General features: G+C 32.6%; 1 protein-coding gene across 3 annotated transcripts; it reads right to left on the bottom strand.

Annotated features, from left to right (window-relative positions):
* Window positions 1–4,875: 4,875 nt before the first annotated feature.
* KP1 (kinesin-like protein 1) lies at window positions 4,876–15,656 on the bottom strand. 3 transcript variants are annotated; one of them, XM_079051044.1, is made up of 17 exons: window positions 15,270–15,656; window positions 15,014–15,190; window positions 9,965–10,128; window positions 9,731–9,865; window positions 9,263–9,628; window positions 9,115–9,183; window positions 8,828–9,040; window positions 7,857–7,938; window positions 7,687–7,782; window positions 7,416–7,598; window positions 7,239–7,345; window positions 6,978–7,156; window positions 6,719–6,883; window positions 6,176–6,593; window positions 5,901–6,095; window positions 5,278–5,834; window positions 4,876–5,202 (listed from the first exon to the last, which is right to left on the bottom strand). In XM_079051044.1, exons 2-17 carry the CDS (start codon window positions 15,153–15,155, stop codon window positions 5,076–5,078), a joined length of 3,198 nt encoding a protein of 1,065 aa, XP_078907170.1. In that variant the 5' UTR covers window positions 15,156–15,190; window positions 15,270–15,656; the 3' UTR covers window positions 4,876–5,075. The 3 variants fall into 3 exon arrangements, with proteins under 3 accessions (XP_078907170.1, XP_078907169.1, XP_078907171.1); XM_079051043.1 differs by having other exon boundaries at window positions 15,014–15,656; XM_079051045.1 differs by having other exon boundaries at window positions 5,278–5,831; window positions 15,014–15,654.
* Window positions 15,657–17,857: the final 2,201 nt, after the last annotated feature.

Here is a 17,857-nt window from a genome sequence, read left to right as displayed (position 1 = left end):
ATATTAACATTTCAATAATGAAAATTTTCCACTTAAATTGTTATATAACAATTGATTCTTTGAAACTTAATTTCCACAGAATAATGTTTGTAACTTATCAATATTAAATTTTGACACATTATTGGCATAATTCTATTGTAGTAGTAAGTATACTAGTGTTAGATTTCGATTAGAGACTCACTAGCGAATATCATTATTGTAGGAATCGGTAGTGGTACACGTGGAACGTAGTTCAAGGCACCATTTGCATCATCTAAATGCATTGTGAGTATTCACGCACTCCCCTATTTTCAGTTTTTATGTTTTGGGGTGGAAAAGCATGTCCCGAAAAATTATTATTTGAATGTTGTATTTAAATTGATTTGTATCAAACATGATTGCTATTTTATTGCTATGTCTCTCTATGTATGTCTATGCAACACGGAACATGAGAACTTATCGTACTAAGGCCCTTCCCTTATCTCTAACCATTAACTCTTTGAGCCAATGGTCATTATGGATAGCGCTATTAGGAATTGACAACTCCTCACTCGCCCTATTGCTGGAGTGCATGATACCATATTCATCTATGGAACGATAAGCATAGATCTTGATAGGGCTTCAGTCATAGGTTTGGTTGAGACTCATTGTTTGCTCATACACATACAAACTCGTTTCTCGTTATAGCAATAAACTTGTTATTAATTATAGCAATGAACTTTGTTTCTCATTACAACACCGAACTTTTATTACTGAAAACTTATATACATGTTTTAACAATGAAATTGTTTGCTCCTTGTAGCAATGAAATTGATTGCTCATTTTAGCAATGAAACTTGTTTACTCGTTTGAGTAACGAACTTTATCTTCCATGAGAATATGAATGTTGCATCTTATTTGGGCAACATACTTTATCTCTCATGATGACAAAGAACTTTGTTTTTTTTTTACAAACTTATTTACTCATTTTAACAATATACTTTTATTATTGGAAACTTTTATCAAAACTTTGATTTCAATTCATGGAACCAATATTATTTTGTCTATCTGTGAGTACTCACCAACTATTTTTATAGTTGACGCTCGTTTTACATGCTTTTTCAGGAATCATCGAGTAAGTGGCACTTAGGGACACTTCACTTTTAGGAGCATTCGCATGTGTTGTATTTCAATTTACATTGTAATTTCTTTTAAAAGTTGTTCAAACCCATTGTGAATTTGTAATGATTTTTAATACAATGGTTGGTGTTGTCTTTTAACTTTTGCGATGAAACCCTTTGTACTGTCACGCCCTGTGTTTCCGCTTTAGCGGGGTGTGACAAGTACGCCCAGCGTACCAAAAAGGGGTCATTTTTGCAAAACTAACTCACTTGAAGGAATAAAATGGTTACCTGATTTGGAGTGTTACAGTTTTCGAATAGATACCGTAAGAATTTTATGTCTTGGGTTTCTTGGCTCCAAAACCCATTAAACTTTGTGTAATTTCCCTAGATTTTTGCTAGTATTTGTTTATAATTCACTTAGTTGTTAAAAAAAAAAAAGGAAGTAGTTGTAGATGCATTCGGCATTCCCCCGGTTTTTTTTTCATATATTCTTGAATTCAAACAAAAACCTATAAATTCAGCGACAAGGTGGTAAAGTTTTTAATTGCGTGATTGGGCAAAATCCTCTTATGGTTGTAAATGTAACCAAATTACCCCACCTTCTTTCCAACCTAACAAACCTATTAGAAGTAAGGATGAGCAACAGGCCTGACCCGTACCGAACCGGCCCAAAGACCGAAAACCTGAAGACCGGAAATCATGAATTATCTTACCCGCAACCAGACCGGTTTAGGGTGTATCGGGACCGGTTTCGGTCCGGTCATGTTCCAAGTACCAAATCGGGTTTCGGGTTTTGGATCGAATTATTTACGGTTTCGGTCTGGTTCCGAATATCAAACCATAAGGACCAATCGCAAGAATTTAAAACCACATATACACCGTCTTCACCAAAAAAAATGGAGATTAAATATATTACTTTTTGTAAAACGTGGATACTGTTTATCTAATTTGGTTTTGTAAAAATTAACACTTACGGTAAATTACAAGTTTGGTCGGTGTGATTTTTTGAAAATTGCATGTTTAGTTTTAAAATTTATTTTGTCACAAAAATGTCAACGTGGTTTTAATATTTGTTGCATATAGAGAGTAGAAGATTAGTAGACTAGCAGTGTACGTCGACCAACAGTGGAATGCGAGAATGAACAAAAAAAAATCAACAATGTAAGTCGACTGGGAAGAGCCGATTGAATCGATAGGTTTTTCTGTGTGTAAACTCGCTAAATGTACGTCACTCAAAAAAGGTAATAACCTTTGGTTTTCCGGTCCGGTCTGGGTTAAAAACCTTATATGGGTCCGACTCGGTCCAAACCCGAAACCCGGTTATTGTAAAAAACAAAACCCGAAAATCGTCCCACTTATAAGAATATTCGGTTCGGTCCAGGTCCGGTCCCAATTTTTTTTCAGTCCGGTCTAGTCCAATGAGTCATATGTTCATCCGTCTTACTGTATTTTTAATTTTTGGGTGAGAATGTATCAAAATTTATATAAAATGAGAAATTCTTTTAAGGGTTAATTGTAAAAGGACAAAAAGGAAAGCCATGTTTTATCATATAATAATTAGTTTTTGAATGTCATAAACGTTTCTCGTGATTCTTCTTTGTTATACACAAACCGCCTATCATCTACATCAATATGAGTAGTGATTTGAAGATTCAAACTTAGGTGTTTCAAATTTAATAAAAACATATTCAAAATGTTTGGCTCGCGGGTCGAATCAAAATTTAAGGGTTTTCTTAGCTATCCTTCTATTTTTGGGTTTCTTTCTCGAAATATAATTTGATGGTTCAACATCAAACAAACGACATGTCTAAATAGACTCATAAAAAAATAACATCGAGGAAGTTTTTTTGATTTAAATATATTAATCTTTTAATATAAAAATTAAAACTAAGGTGCCGTTTGGTTCGCAGAATGTTGATGAAGGAATTGGAATTGGAATTGGAAAATGAATCTGTCAGAAATTTGAATCAAATTCCATATGATGTTTGGTTGGCAGGAAATGGAATTGGAATTAATTCCAGATTCTGTTTGGTTCGCAGGAAATGAAATTGGAATTCATGTAAAATGACATAATTACCCTTTTTGCATGTTTTGCTTAATTTTACCTTGTTTTCTAAATTATATGGTAAGATACATTATGAAAACTATAAAAACGGTAAAATTTTGGCGTTGGTGGCAGTAGTGGTGAGTGCAGTGGCGGTGGTAGCGGCGACTGTGGTGGGTGGCGAGGACAGTGGTGGTGATGGTGGTGGTTGCATTGATTGTGGTGATGAAAGTGGTGGTGATGGTGGCAGTGGCAGCTGGTGGCGACAGCGACGACGGTGATGGTGCTGGTGGTGGTAGTGGCGGCCGGTGGCGGTGGGTGGTGGCAACGGAGGTAGTGACAGTCGGTGGTGGCGGCGATGGTGGTAACGACGATGATGGTAGTGGTGGTGGCGTCGGAGGTAGTGGCGGTGGGTGGTGGTAGCGGCGGTGATGGTGGGTGGTGGTGGCGGCGACGGTGGTGGTCATGGCAGTGGTAGTGGTGGTCGGTGGCAGCGACCTTGGTAGTGGTTGTGGCGGCAGCGGTGGTGGTGGTGGTGGCGGCGGTGGTGGTCAATGATAGTGATGGTGGTGATGGTGGTAGTAGTGGTGGGTTTTTTGATAAGTACAGAGGGTATTTTGTAATCTGCCAAGTTTATTTCATTTAGGAATCATTTTCCCTCCTCTAAGTCCAACCAAACGCATGAATTCGAGGGAATTGGAATCCTTTTCCCTCGAATTCTATTCATTTCCTGCCAACCAAACGCACCCTAAAGGTGTCCATGGACCACTGTATGAAATATGTAAATTCGCTCTTGGCGTTATTAATGCGAGCCATGTCCACGACTTGTTTAAGTTCCTTACACATGTTGTTTGCATGATATTTGAATATGGTGATGGTGTTTCTATCGGTTATAATTATTTGAATCACGTTGATTGGTATTTGACACTAGCTAACCAAGGTTTTCTGAATTTTTTTTAGGTTTGCAGAATACTCAAAAACCGCAACGACATCTTCATTGGTATAGGTTTTTGTTCCTCTGCGTAGTAAGGATTGTGAGAACACGAAAATAGTCGAGATTATGAGAATGTTTGAGCACTATGAAGAAACCAATACATCTAACATCGGTTGATACCAAGTCTTAGACGGGTAATATGGTTATTTTGGAACATAAATAGTTGTTGGGTATATAAAAAAACTTGAAATTTTTTCTTTTCTAATGGTAAATGGTAATTAAAAAATCTGATAAACGTTTTTTTTACCAAGATAAAAATCCAATATGCTAATTTTTCTTAAAACTGGATGGCCATAAACCGCACGTTTGGATTTATCTGATCCGATTTTTCCTAGGATTAGGATTGGAATTGGGTGTTTTCTAAAATTAAGCTTCAATGTGCACCTCAAAATCTAAATAGGCCTCATCATTTTTTGTCATTTTATTGCCCAACCCGTTTTTCAAAGTTGGGGTCGGCATTACTTAACGAAATCTATTTAGCATGGATGGGGTTGAGGTGCACTAACCTTGAGTCCTTGACAAGGGCTATAATGATACGAGAATCACAGACATTAAAAAAAATGAAAATAGCAGGTTATATTATAGGTATGTTGCATAAAAGAATGGGTGTATAATGTATTTTTTTAGAAGTATTGAATAACAAAGAATAATGATGCCCTGCAAAAGTTTAGAAACATGTTCTATTGGATTTTTGGAGCAATAATTCCAGAGTTGTCTAAAGGTTTAGAAAATTGTCACCTTTCTGAACAAAAAAAGAACCAATACTCCAATCATGTCAAAACAGAGGGTATCAATCATGTTACAAATGTAATTTGTTTTAGAAAAAAAAAAATCAAAAACAATTAGAGAGACTCCCACACTCGCAATCCAAAAAATGAAGCACCATTATGCTATACATAAAACAAAAATGAAAGAAGGCTATATTATACCTACACCAGGTTTGGTTTCATTTTCATCAAGGTAGAAGCATAAATTTCCCTCGAGGTGTAGAACGGCTCCTTGTAAACAATTTAGGAATTGATGTGTTGTTGTTTGAGGGTTTGTTTTCATTTCTACCACCAGTTGTTATAAGAAGGGATTCCCTGAAATGAAAGGCAGATAAATAAATGTTAATCAAGAGAGTATGAGTGTGAATTCTAATTTCTAACAATACCTACCTGACTTCCATGTGATGACTTCTTGATGAGCTGCGTTGAAGCTTTTTCATTGGAATGTGTATGTGTACATTTTCATTTTCAGGCTCTAGCTCTGATGATAATTCACCCTCCTCCAACTCCAAAATCTTAACTGCCACTTGATTTTTGGGATTAATCTTTCCTTCTCTAACAACATTAAGCATTTGCTTACATTGCTCTTCTTCTTGCTCCTGATTGCCTTTCCTCCTAGAAGGAAGATGATTATGTAATGTTGTTTCAGAAAACTTATCATCCTGTGAACTTAAATACCCTCTTCTATTCTCGGTTGCTACTGCTAGAGATCTGTTGACAGAGGCACGCATGGGATATTGTATTTTCATGTAGGCTCCTCTATCTCTATCTCTATCTCTATCTCTATCTGTGGATATTGATCTTCTAATAGTGGTAGTAGTAGTAGCACTGGGGGACTGAGATCCCTCTTCTGCTAGGAGGGGCATTTTGGGAATATAATCCTTGTCTGTGAACTTGGAAGGGAGCCGCGGCCTCCTTTGCTTACCTGATGAACAGCTTCGAACCTGCTATCAAAAGAACATCCATGATTTAATTATATATGTAAGGGAAACAAATTTAAATTTAGGACTAACCTCAGAAGGAGGAAGCTTATTATCATCAACACAATGCCGATTGGGGTTTGTTTGGTTACATCTTGGTCTTGGCATGCCAACAGGTGATATTACACCTCCACCTCCACCTCCACCTCGTGTGTTGTTATTATTCCCACTTGTCAGTTGTTGTAATTCAGCCTCTTTCTTCTCCAACAATAGCTTCAGATTGGATATCTGAGTGAAAAAAAAAAACCACATTTGATTTTAGCAGAGCCCATGGAATAGAAGATTAAAGTGAATATAAAGTAAACAACCTCTTCTTTCATATCTCTAAGTTGAGCAGTTTCTTTATTAGATTTAGCCGCGCCAAGTTCAATTGAGGCAACCCTCTCGGCAAATTTGAGGGTGCTGATTGTCTCTCCAATGGCATTAATCTCGGGATTTATGTGCACAAACATGAGAGTTTTAGCATGTCCACCCAGAGAATCTTGCAATACTTGAGTGAGCTTGCTGTTTCTGTAAGGAATGTGTGTGCTCTTTTGTGCAAGGGCAGAAATGACATCTCCAAGTGCAGACAGCGATCTGTTAATATGTTGGGCTTCCTTAAGGCGTTCACCAACCGCCTCTGATTTGTCCACCCTCTCACTTCCAGCAAGATCCACTAGATGAAGGCAACCCCTTAAACTACATCCAGAAACTACTTCTTTTCCTCGGATATGAACAGTTACAACACTGTCCCAGAATTTCATATTTTAAGATATTCATACTCATATATACATATATACAGGAATAGAATATATATATATATATATATATATATATATATATATATATATATATATAGTTTAAGTTTATACCTGTGAGAACGACTACTGCGTTCGTTTAAAGCAGTAGAACCGACTGCACGATTTCTATGACCAATTCTCATGAGATGAAGAACATCTTGTGTACATTTAACAGAAACCAAAGACGCATCCGGAACATTAAGACCATTCAGCTGGGAGTTGTTTCGTATATCCAACGTGTAGGTTGTCAAGGCATAACAAATGGTTTTTTTTTTATTATTAAAAAAACTAATAAACATGAGAAGGAAGGAAAAAAGAATTGAAAGGATATCTTCTATTGGAGCCATCAGTTGCCAGGAGATCTCTGACTTGTTCATTGTATATTTCAATCATTTGAACTCCAACCTCATACTTTATTACATCCATCCTTGCCTCTGTTAATTCAAACAGATCTCGTAGGGCTCTGTAGTTGACGCCCCATGTATCCTCTGTTGTCATGTCAGGGCCACTCTACATAATAAATATGAGAGAGAGAGAGAGAGAGATGAATGTTTGAATCCAAAACTAAAATCAATTGTTTTCTAATTCTTACCATTGTGTATGTCTTCCCGGAGCCTGTCTGGCCATATGCAAAGATACAAACATTATAACCATCAAGCACAGATCTAATCAATGGTTGGGTATCTAAATATATTTGCTCTGCAAATAAATTGGAAATATATCAAATTCAAATTATGACATTTGTATACAAAGTTATAAATCAACTTACGCTGACTTGTATTCCCTCCAAACACCTTATTGAAAGTGAACATCTTCCTAGCCTCCTTGCCCTGCTTTTGACGATTAACAATCATAATATTTCCATTTTCTCCAATATAATCAACCGTCGAATGTTGTTCATCAGATTGCTCATGTACAAAGGGTTTCACTCTACAATAAACTCTTATTGCTCCTGCAAATAAATAAATAATAATAAAAAATACTCCATTAATGATACAAGTTTATCTACAAACATGGTGGTTAAGAACATAAGTACTGACCTTTTAGGTCTTGAACTTGATTGTAAAGCTGTCGGTTTTCTTCCAATACCTTGTGGTATGAAGAAGAGGCTACTTCAAGGTCCTTAGTATGATGTGCTGACATAGATATAATGTTAGTGTTTACTGGTTCTCATAGGAAGTGCTTAAAATTAACTAGTATAACAGCATACCAATTTTCTTAAGCTCTTGTTCCCAAGTTAGATGAGCTTGTTGGACTTCCAGTTTTGTCGAATGAAACCTAGCTTTTAGCTCCTGGAAAAGTTCAAGACAAATATATGATAAAAACATGCTACAGACTGTGGTGTTACTATTTAGGTGCTGTTTGTTTTTTTATAAAAACCTCTTCAAACCACTTATTGCTGCGCGGCGCAGCACACGCGCAGCACTTTCCCTCTCGCAGCAGTTTGTTTTTTGGAAGGCTTCAGACTACAAAACCTCTGCACGTGTGCTGCGTGGCGCAGCACTTGACTTGCCTCTTCTAACCTCTTCAGCTTTCATTTTTTCCAAATGTTTTTTTAAGAATTTTTGTATAACTTATTTTTTTTTAAACTTTGATTTTCTTAAATTTTTATTTACGGATGTGATACAATTTATTTTTATAGTTTCCACGATTTTTTTTAACTTGATTTTTTTTTATTTTTTTTACCGTTTCTATTAATAATATTTTCAATTTCAGTTGCATCTTTTTTAACATGTGTAACTTTTTACGAACTTTGTAGACATCGTTTGCAATACTTTCTTAATTTTTTTATTATTTTCTTTTTTAATGTTTTTTAAAATTAGTTTTTTTTTTCTAGAATAAAACTATTAGCTTCTTTTACATTTTTTTAAGTTTTTTTTTTAAAAAAAGTTTTGTATTTTTGTTTTTTTACATGTTCCTTTTATTATTATTTCAATGTTTTAAGACTAGAATTATTAAATTTCGGTGTTGAAAACTATTTTCAGTTTATAAAATTAGTTTATTTAAATTTTAGTTTACTGCAGCAGTCTGCAGATGTTAAAAAACAAACATGCTTCTTATTATAGGCTGCAGCCGTTTATTCCACCTCTTCTGCTACAGAGGATTGCAGATGTGGTCCGCAGACTTCATGAATTTTTGCTTCGAAAAAACAAACAGCACCTTAGTGTTTAGTGTACATACCTCTAGTTGTTTTTGTTGAACATCCAGCACGCTTGTTTTGTCAGCTAAGTAACTAATGTCTTTACCCTTGTTACCACATATGCAAAACTTTGATAACTCATTTGAAACTAAACCTGATCTTTGGTCGATATAATTTGAAATGGCCAGTAGGAATTCATGCTTTAATAAAGGCTTGCAGTTGCCCTTTAACATGTTCTTTAGAAAGATACCAAGCTGAAAGGGATAAGAATTAATTCATGATTTAGATTTCCTACTCACTCTCAAGTCTCAACTGTGTTGAATGTTACCTGATTTCCTTGAGAAATAAGCAATGATGAAAGATCTTTAACAGCCTTCCTGAGTACTATGTCAATAACCTATTATAACATCCAAAAAACATATTAATAACCAAGAAAATCATCTCAAAAGATTCTAATACAAAGGAACCTTACCCACCATTGAATTCATGGGAAAGTCATCAAGCTCATTAGTCTCTGTGAGATAAGTCTGCAAAAGCCCGATACCTAGATGGTCAAAGAGGAAGGTAAGTGCGGTTGACACTTTTGATTCCTGAAGAGACACCTCACTTGATAGATGAAGATACTCCAACAACTCTTCGAATTGTGATGACTCGGATTCATCTAGAGATTCATCGGCGCTTTCACTGCCAATTAAAGAGGAAGGTGATCCTTTTGGAAATGAGGTTAAAGTGATCCTTACAGTCCCACCATACTTCCAAACTCCAGCCCCACCGGATTGCCTCCACTCGTAATAACCTTTCAAACATAGAATGCAATCTACGACTTTACCAGATGAGCCTCCCTGGAAGAAACAATATTATAAACATAAACAAACTATATTGTATGATTGTATCTACTATCTAGTCTAAGTCAACAATAAGGAACCAGTAATCAAAGTGATCACCTTTTCTAGATCAGACACCTCAAAGGTAAGAAGCTTCATTCGAGCAACAGCAACTAAAAAATTCCGCATGTTTTCGAAATATTGAATTGCGGTTTGCGCTGCTCCCTCCGTATCGATGATTGGAATTTCTACCACCTTAAGAATTTCCCCCAATTATCGCTGGTTAAATTTGATTTCCTAGACAACTCTTGATTGATTGTGTGCTAATGTAATAAGAAAAGGAGAGGAAAGAACCTTGGGAATTGCACCGGGATTGACTTTGTTGAGGACATTGCAGAGGATGAGGCCATTGCGAAGAGAGAGACAGAAGTGTTCCTCGGAGGGTTCGGTGGACAGTACCTCCGCCGCACCGTGATCCATTTGTCGTAGCCATTCGGCCGCCTGGTTCCTCCTCGCCGCTGTAAAAATTTGGTTAGTGTGAAGGTTGGAGATGTCTACAGGTAGGCCTGAATCGACCCGGTCAAAGTCGCATATCTAGATTCTTTGCTTTTGCCATACCCGTATATACTTACGTACGTTACGTACAAAGAGCATCGTTATGGTTTAAATTATAAAAATGGGATGGGGCTCACAAATAACAAACAGTTTAGAAATAAATCAATAATATTGATAAAAGGAATGCCCAATTCTTTGAAGGTGTCGTCTCACAAATACAAATTTATTATTCAAACACAAAATTAAACTTAATCATATGTTTTCATAATGGCAAAACGTAAACTTTGGAATTCTATAAAAACAAGTCTGGTTCAAAATCTGACCCAATTAAAATATTAACATGTCCGTTATTTACATGAAAATCAAATAAATGTTGGCTAGAATTTGGCATTATGTTTCTTCTTCTAAATTATGTATACGTGTATATACAAACAATAAATTATAAGTTTTACTTTTACAACTATATATTTTCATATATACATATTTTATTTTCAAACTATTTTTTTTCCATATGTTTCGCCGTTTTAACATAAAATCTTAAAACATATTTCTTTATTCAACTAATAATCTTTTACCAAACAACTTTTTTTTTTCTTTCGTAATAATAACTTTCTAAAATAGTGGTTACTTCTAAGCAATGTTTTAAAACCGTTTTTTTAATTGAATCAATATGGTGAGCGGTTCCCGGTTTGATCAACAGTCAACCGAGTTTTTATAATTTTCATGTTTTTTCTTTTTTTTTTTTGCACACACATACACACAGATTTAAATATTAAAATACACATAAAAATAATTTCAAATATTAAAAATACACATAAAAAAAGTTGTTGATAACTCGAAATACATTAAAAAACACATAACCATAATTTTACATCAGTCCATATACATCAAAAAGAAATGTAATAAAATACAATTGAACATATATAAACATAAAATGAACATAAATGAATGAACTTAATTTACGAACGTAAACGAACAACATAAACAAAAGTTCACGAACATAATTGAACGAACGAGACCATTATTTATGTTCGTTCGTTTAACTAAACAAACGAAAATTTGTGTTTATGTTCGTTCATTTATTAAATAAATGAATATAAACAAACTTTCCGTCGAACTGTTCACGAACAGTTTGACGAACGTTCGATTAATTTACAGCCCTAATGATAAGTCATCATCCCACGGAACTATCTTTTATATACGCCTCATACGTTCTACTAATATGTTTATTAAAACATTTAGACCTTATATAAAAATTCAAATACATCATCCATTATTTTAATGTCACCGGCCTCTACGTTGTATGAACTTTACAACCTTATAAATACATATCTATTATCCATGACTCATTAAAAGCTCATGAACAGCACTACTTTATATATATATATATATATATATATATATATATATATATATATATATATATAAAATAGTTTTTTAATAACACTAAAAATATATGTAAATATTAGTTGCTTTAATAAAACTAGAAATAAATTTTATGATGATATATATATATATATATATATATATATATATATATATATATATATATATATATATATATATATATATATTCTAATAAAAAAATAGTTTTAACCTCCATGTGTCAAGTGTCACTCTAATACAACACCCTCATTAATATTATGTTATTTGTCATTTAGATATATATTAAACAACTCACTTCAAAATTCAAATTACATTTTCTAATTATATGTTAAATTTAAAGTTATAATAACTTTAAAAATTTGATATATCTCTTAATTAATAATTAATAAATTATTTAAAATGATTTATTTAAAATAACTGATTAATATATATATATATATATATATATATATATATATATATATATATATATATATATTCTGCTCATTTTAAACGTATCAATTATCTTTTCTAATTATGTGATCTATTAAAAATAATATTCAACTACTATTTATATATAAAAAAAACGTCTAAAATGTAAAACTAATATAAAAAAGAAAAAAAAACAAGGATCTATCTATATATACCTACATCAATTATATATATATATATATATATATATATATATATATATATATATATATATAATAACAAATGCATTTTTCTCAAACCATATTTATTTAAAACATTATCTTTAAACTAATACCACTTAAAAGTCTTTTTAATAATGATTTAACCATTTTTATAACTTATATATTATGTTTAATAAGCATTTAATGAAAAGTTTTCTATATAAATATCAATCTTTCGAGTAGACACACATACAAAATATATACAAAATTCATAAAAAAAACATGTTTAAACGTTTTTATGTTGGTTTGAGTTTTTTGATCACTTTTCAAAGCCTGTTATTGTGTTAGAGTTTTAACTTATAAGTTTGTTATATAATAGTTTATATATATATATATATATATATATATATATATATATATATATATATATATATATATATATATATATATATATTTTCTTGGTTTTAGTATTCTGTAAGGGATAATTACATAAAAGCCCTTTAATTGTGACAAAAATGTATGAATGTACCATTTTGGCGGATTTTATGTTCATTAAAATCGGATGTTTGCAACGTTTTTTTTTCTTTCCAGTTTAATTTTTTGTGTATTTTTGGTTCATTAAAACCCTTCATTTTTGCAGAAATGTTCGATTTTCTCTTTTTTTTTCTAATTTATAAAGCCCTTTTGTTTGGTTTTTATTTCATAAAAGCCCTTACGTTTAGCAAAAATGTCTGGTTTTACCAGGTAAATCCACAAAAATGATAAAATTAAATTTTTTTTTTTGCAAAAATCCGGTTTTAGTGAGCTTAAAATTCACAAAAAGATAAATCTGTACATTTTTGTCAAACTTAAGGCTTTCATGTAATTATCTTTTCTTTTAATATATTAGTTGTATGTTGTGGTTGAAGCGTTAATGTATATTAGATCATATAAATGTTATCAATCATATGTTATATATGGTGATGTGTATAATGATTAATAATATATATATATATATATATATATATATATATATATATATATATTTATATATATGATTGTTTGTTATGTGTTGTTGATTCAAAAAGTAATTAATTAAAAGTCATGAATAAGTCATATTTTCTATGTAAACTTTTTTAGCTAGAAATTGTCTATCTTATCATGTTATATTAATTTTGTGCAACACACTGGTATAAGCCTCGTTGAACATAAATTTGAAAGAGTTGGTTCATAACACACCTAAGAAGTATGGGCGGTTTTATAAACCTCAAAACTAGATCTTCACAAAAAGATCGGTCTCGGACTAGACCCAAAACATGACTGAGACCGAACCCCTTTAAAACGAGATCGGTTCTAAAAAGACCGGACAAAAAACGACCGGCCCAAGACCTTTTGGGACCGGTCCCAAAAAGACCGGGTCGTTCCAAATCCAACACAAGAATGATCTGAAACCAAATCGAGACCAGTCTAAAAAATAACCAATAACCAAAGTTTATAAAAGTATCATTTTTGTGTTAATTACAGAATTTCTAATCACATAGTATTTAACTTCTTTTTTTTCTTTTATTAAACTTAAGTGTATCGTTTTTAATAATCTTTGTTTATCTTTTTTTATGTTAATCACTTATTTGTAAACTCGAAACCGAAATCAAAATACAAAAAATACTGAACAAAAAAAAAACCGGAAACCGAATTGAAAAAGAGGCACGGAAAAGATAAGAGACTAGACTGAAAAAAAATCAAAGACCGATCTGATAAAAGACTATACCGTTTCGAGACCGATCCGAGACCACCAATATGCACCTCTGCTCAAAACAAAACTCCATAGTCCATTTTGGGAAACATATAAAATAGTTTGACATTTTTTAAAATTGTAAATGTACATATTATAATTTTACATGATAATTGGGGGGGTTAAATTCTTAGTTTTTAGTGGTAATATACCAAATACTTTCGGCTACTAGAGTTCATTTAGTCTAGTATCATGATATAAAACTTGATATCAGTGAGTTATGATTCAAAGAAATTAGACATCTTCTTTCTAATGATAATGTTATATTTATTTTACTAGCGTAATGTAATGTCATGATTCACTTGTGTGTTTGTTTAATATTTAGAATCGGGACCGGTTGTAACGGCTGTTTTGCTGGAACAAAAATAAAAATTAGTGACTTTATTAAAGCAAACCAAACCAAAAACTAATTTTCATTATGAAAAATTGGTCCTGCCAATCACTTCACCTCACCTAATCAAGTGTGCTTTGTTACTTTAATACAAGGCGTGTTTCGTGATGGGCCCGTGATGGGCCCACTTCTGTGAATGTGGGCTTTGGATACCGTGAGGTCATAATGAGAAGAGAACCCATTTTCGAGAATTTTCTGCCATTTTGGTTTTAACCCATTTTATTGATTTTAATACTATATAAAGCCGGTTGTTACATAAGTTCTTAATCAACAAAATTTTAACGGGATAGATATAATGTACATTTAATTTCCCTTCCTAAAAAGAGAATATGATTTTACATATTTACGCTATTAGTATTAACAGTCTCAAATAATATTTCTATTGTCCTTAATATATACATTTAATTTAGGATTTATGTAGTCTTTTATACTAATGCATATTATATATGTATATGTATATATGTCCGTCCTAATTTTATAGGATATTTGTTATACCAACAAGAAGTACAAGGACGGATATTAGCTGATGTATCATTCGATCTTAAAAAAAATATGTTTTTCTTTCTTTCTTGTAATCATCGATTGAAAAAATAAAATTGAATAAACAAAGCAAAAGGATTTTGTCGGGCCTTTCTGTGCATAGTTCTGAGAATTGCGATTTGGAGTATGGAGTAGTAAAGAAAGCGTACCTGCTGCTTCGGCTTTTCTCTGCGCTAATTCACGATCATCAATGAACTCTTCCGTGGCGCCATTTGTGAGACCTTTGAGTCCTCTGGAGTTCTTGCTAGGTGTGTTCAATAACATTGGATTCGGGCTAATTTCTTGCGGCATTATATTATATTATATTATATTTAACTTCAAATTGTCTGGGGCCGGAAGGAGTAGTACGTAAGAAACTATATCATAAATTTTGACAGAAAGAAGCATTAGCAATGGCTTACTTACGAAGAAAACAGGAAGAACTCCGATCAGGGTTTGAAATTAGTTGACGCTTCGGTATGACATGATAGATGTTGATTTAGCGATCCAATATGTCTAAAATCTAAAAAGTAAAAGTGGAGAAGAAGAAAGAGAAAGAGAAAGAGAAAGAGAAAGAATTTGGAGGTGAAACGAATTGAAGGAGGTAGTACTCGTGATCAGAATTGATGAGGCGTAGGTATGCATTCAAATTCAGAAGAGATGGTGTCTGTTTGTGTCTCATTCCAGGGTGATTGGTGAAACACAAAAATGAAACGTCCGTCTCCGTCGATATACATAAATATTTGATGTACTTTCTAGTTTGTATAGGAGGTAAAGCTAACGCCAATTCTCGTAATGGGAAGAAAATAAGTATTGGTTACTTGCCACCCAAATATGGGTATAATCATTCTCCCTTTCCTCTATTTAAATTGTGTTTATATTAATTAATAAAATATTCATCTAAGCGGAAGCGTGTGAGGTAGATCGAATGTGTTAGAAGGGCTTAAAATTATTCAAGACCAATATTGTTAAGATGTATAATAATCTTTTAAATTATTTTATTTTAATAATTGAATCATTATTATAATACTAATATACTAAAAATTGAATTGCAGGCCAATGTAACTTGGACATGCTTGACTGCCACGTGCCACAAGAAATCACAGTCAATGCATCATATTGCTCACTGCCACAAAACGTTTATGTTTGAAACACAAGTGTCAGTGTAAAAAAAAAAAATCGGTTATTATTTTCTATAAAGTTAGTATGTCTAGTTAAAGTTTTTTATTCATATACAACATTTATTCTTAAAGTTTAACAAAACGATTATTGATTATCAACTCGTTTTATAACTTAATTTGATCAAAAGCCTCTTGTATTAATAGCACAAAAAAGGAAGTAAACGTTGGAGTAGATTTGAAGATACAAACGAACCAAAAGTCTTGTGGCTTGAAGGTTGATATAATTTTATTTATTCTTTATTTAAAACAAAATCTAAAGTAAGGTTGGATCCCTCCCTCACCAGCGACTACTTCACTTTCAAATGATTTAGGAGGCAAAACCTTTAAATGTCTTTTACAACGTTTCTGCCCCCCATTTCCGTTGAAAGGGCCGCCATCTCTTCCAATACTATTTGCTTTTTCATTTGTCACCATAAAAATAAATTATTATTATTATTTAATAAATGTTTGACAGGTTATAAACATAGAATTTATAAAATGGGACGGTCTCGGCCTCTCGGCTGGTAGGATAAGATCGGTGGGAGTGGACGCGGTAGAAACCGCATCTCCAGTGCCACCTAAGCCGGAACACTGCCCCCCACTGCGGTTTGGGTGCGGCTAAGGCCGCACTACGACAGCAGACGGGAGCACTCCTTGGGTGATTGTGATTGGATAGCTTTCTTACACTTTGGAACACAACCAATGAAAATTTTTATTTATTAAAAAAAAAACCCAAGTGTGACACCATTCATTGGGTGTGGTATGAAACCATACTTTTGTGGTAAAGGTTGAGGTGGCGCATATGTGGCGCTGCAGTTTCATGAGGGAGTGTAGCATCACTCCCTCCAGCCTAGCGAGTATAATAAGGTTTAGTCAAAACTTATAATTAAAAAAATTATATATATATATATATATATATATATATATATATATATATATATATATATATATATATATATATATATATATACTATTGGTGTACCTGTGCAAAACGGTGGCGGCGAATAGTTTCAGACGCTTATTAATTCATTGCGGCGATTAGAGGATCCATCGATGAATAGTAAATTTCATCGAATAGTTTTCTAGAGACAATTAGTTTTATTTCACAATGTAATTTTGCATTAAAACAAAAATATGTTATGATTGACGATTATAAAATGGTATAACCGACAAGTATTTGAGAAAATTGATTTTTGGGATAGCACTGAAGAATCAAACATGTCCATCACTTACCACCTAATGGTTTTTATGCATATTTTGATTTGGATTTGCTTTTGGTTAATATACACATATATAACTTTTATTGTATTTGGGTTTGGTAGATGGAAACAAATTGGTTGTCCGAAAAAAATTATGGTAGGCAACATTATTCGTCGTACTGAAAGAAAAGATATAGTTAAAAATTAAAAAGAGAAATAAAATATATTAAAAATTAATTTACTATCTTTTAGTAATTAAGTTTTAAAACACAATCATTTGATAAATACATTTTAAAAGTACTATACCTTGATACAAAACTTGAGAAATTTGTGATTGTGATGTAAGATTTTCTTGTTCTTGATCATGCCTCGATTCGATCCAACTAACCGGAGTGTATCTAAAGATTTTCTTGTTCTTGATCATGCCTCGATTCAAATTTATTTTTCGAAGGTTGTTTAGGTTTAGTCCTTAAAAGTTAGTTTATATTATTATTTGTGAGACTCATGTATTACATGAGTTTATTTAAGAAAATAAACAAACATAAAGATCTAACAATTTAGAAATTTTAAATTTATAAGAAAAAAGTAAAATATTAATTATTAAAATTGAAGTTTTTATTTATCTTTTAAATTTAAACTAATAATTTAAATAAAT

The sequence above is a fragment of the Lactuca virosa genome, chromosome 5 (assembly GCF_052849685.1).
Source record: "Lactuca virosa cultivar CGN04683 chromosome 5, Lactuca_virosa_CGN04683_v6, whole genome shotgun sequence".
Lineage (NCBI taxonomy): Eukaryota > Viridiplantae > Streptophyta > Magnoliopsida > Asterales > Asteraceae > Lactuca > Lactuca virosa.
Note: the sequence above shows the minus strand (reverse complement) of the source record. Positions and strands in the feature narration are given on the sequence as shown.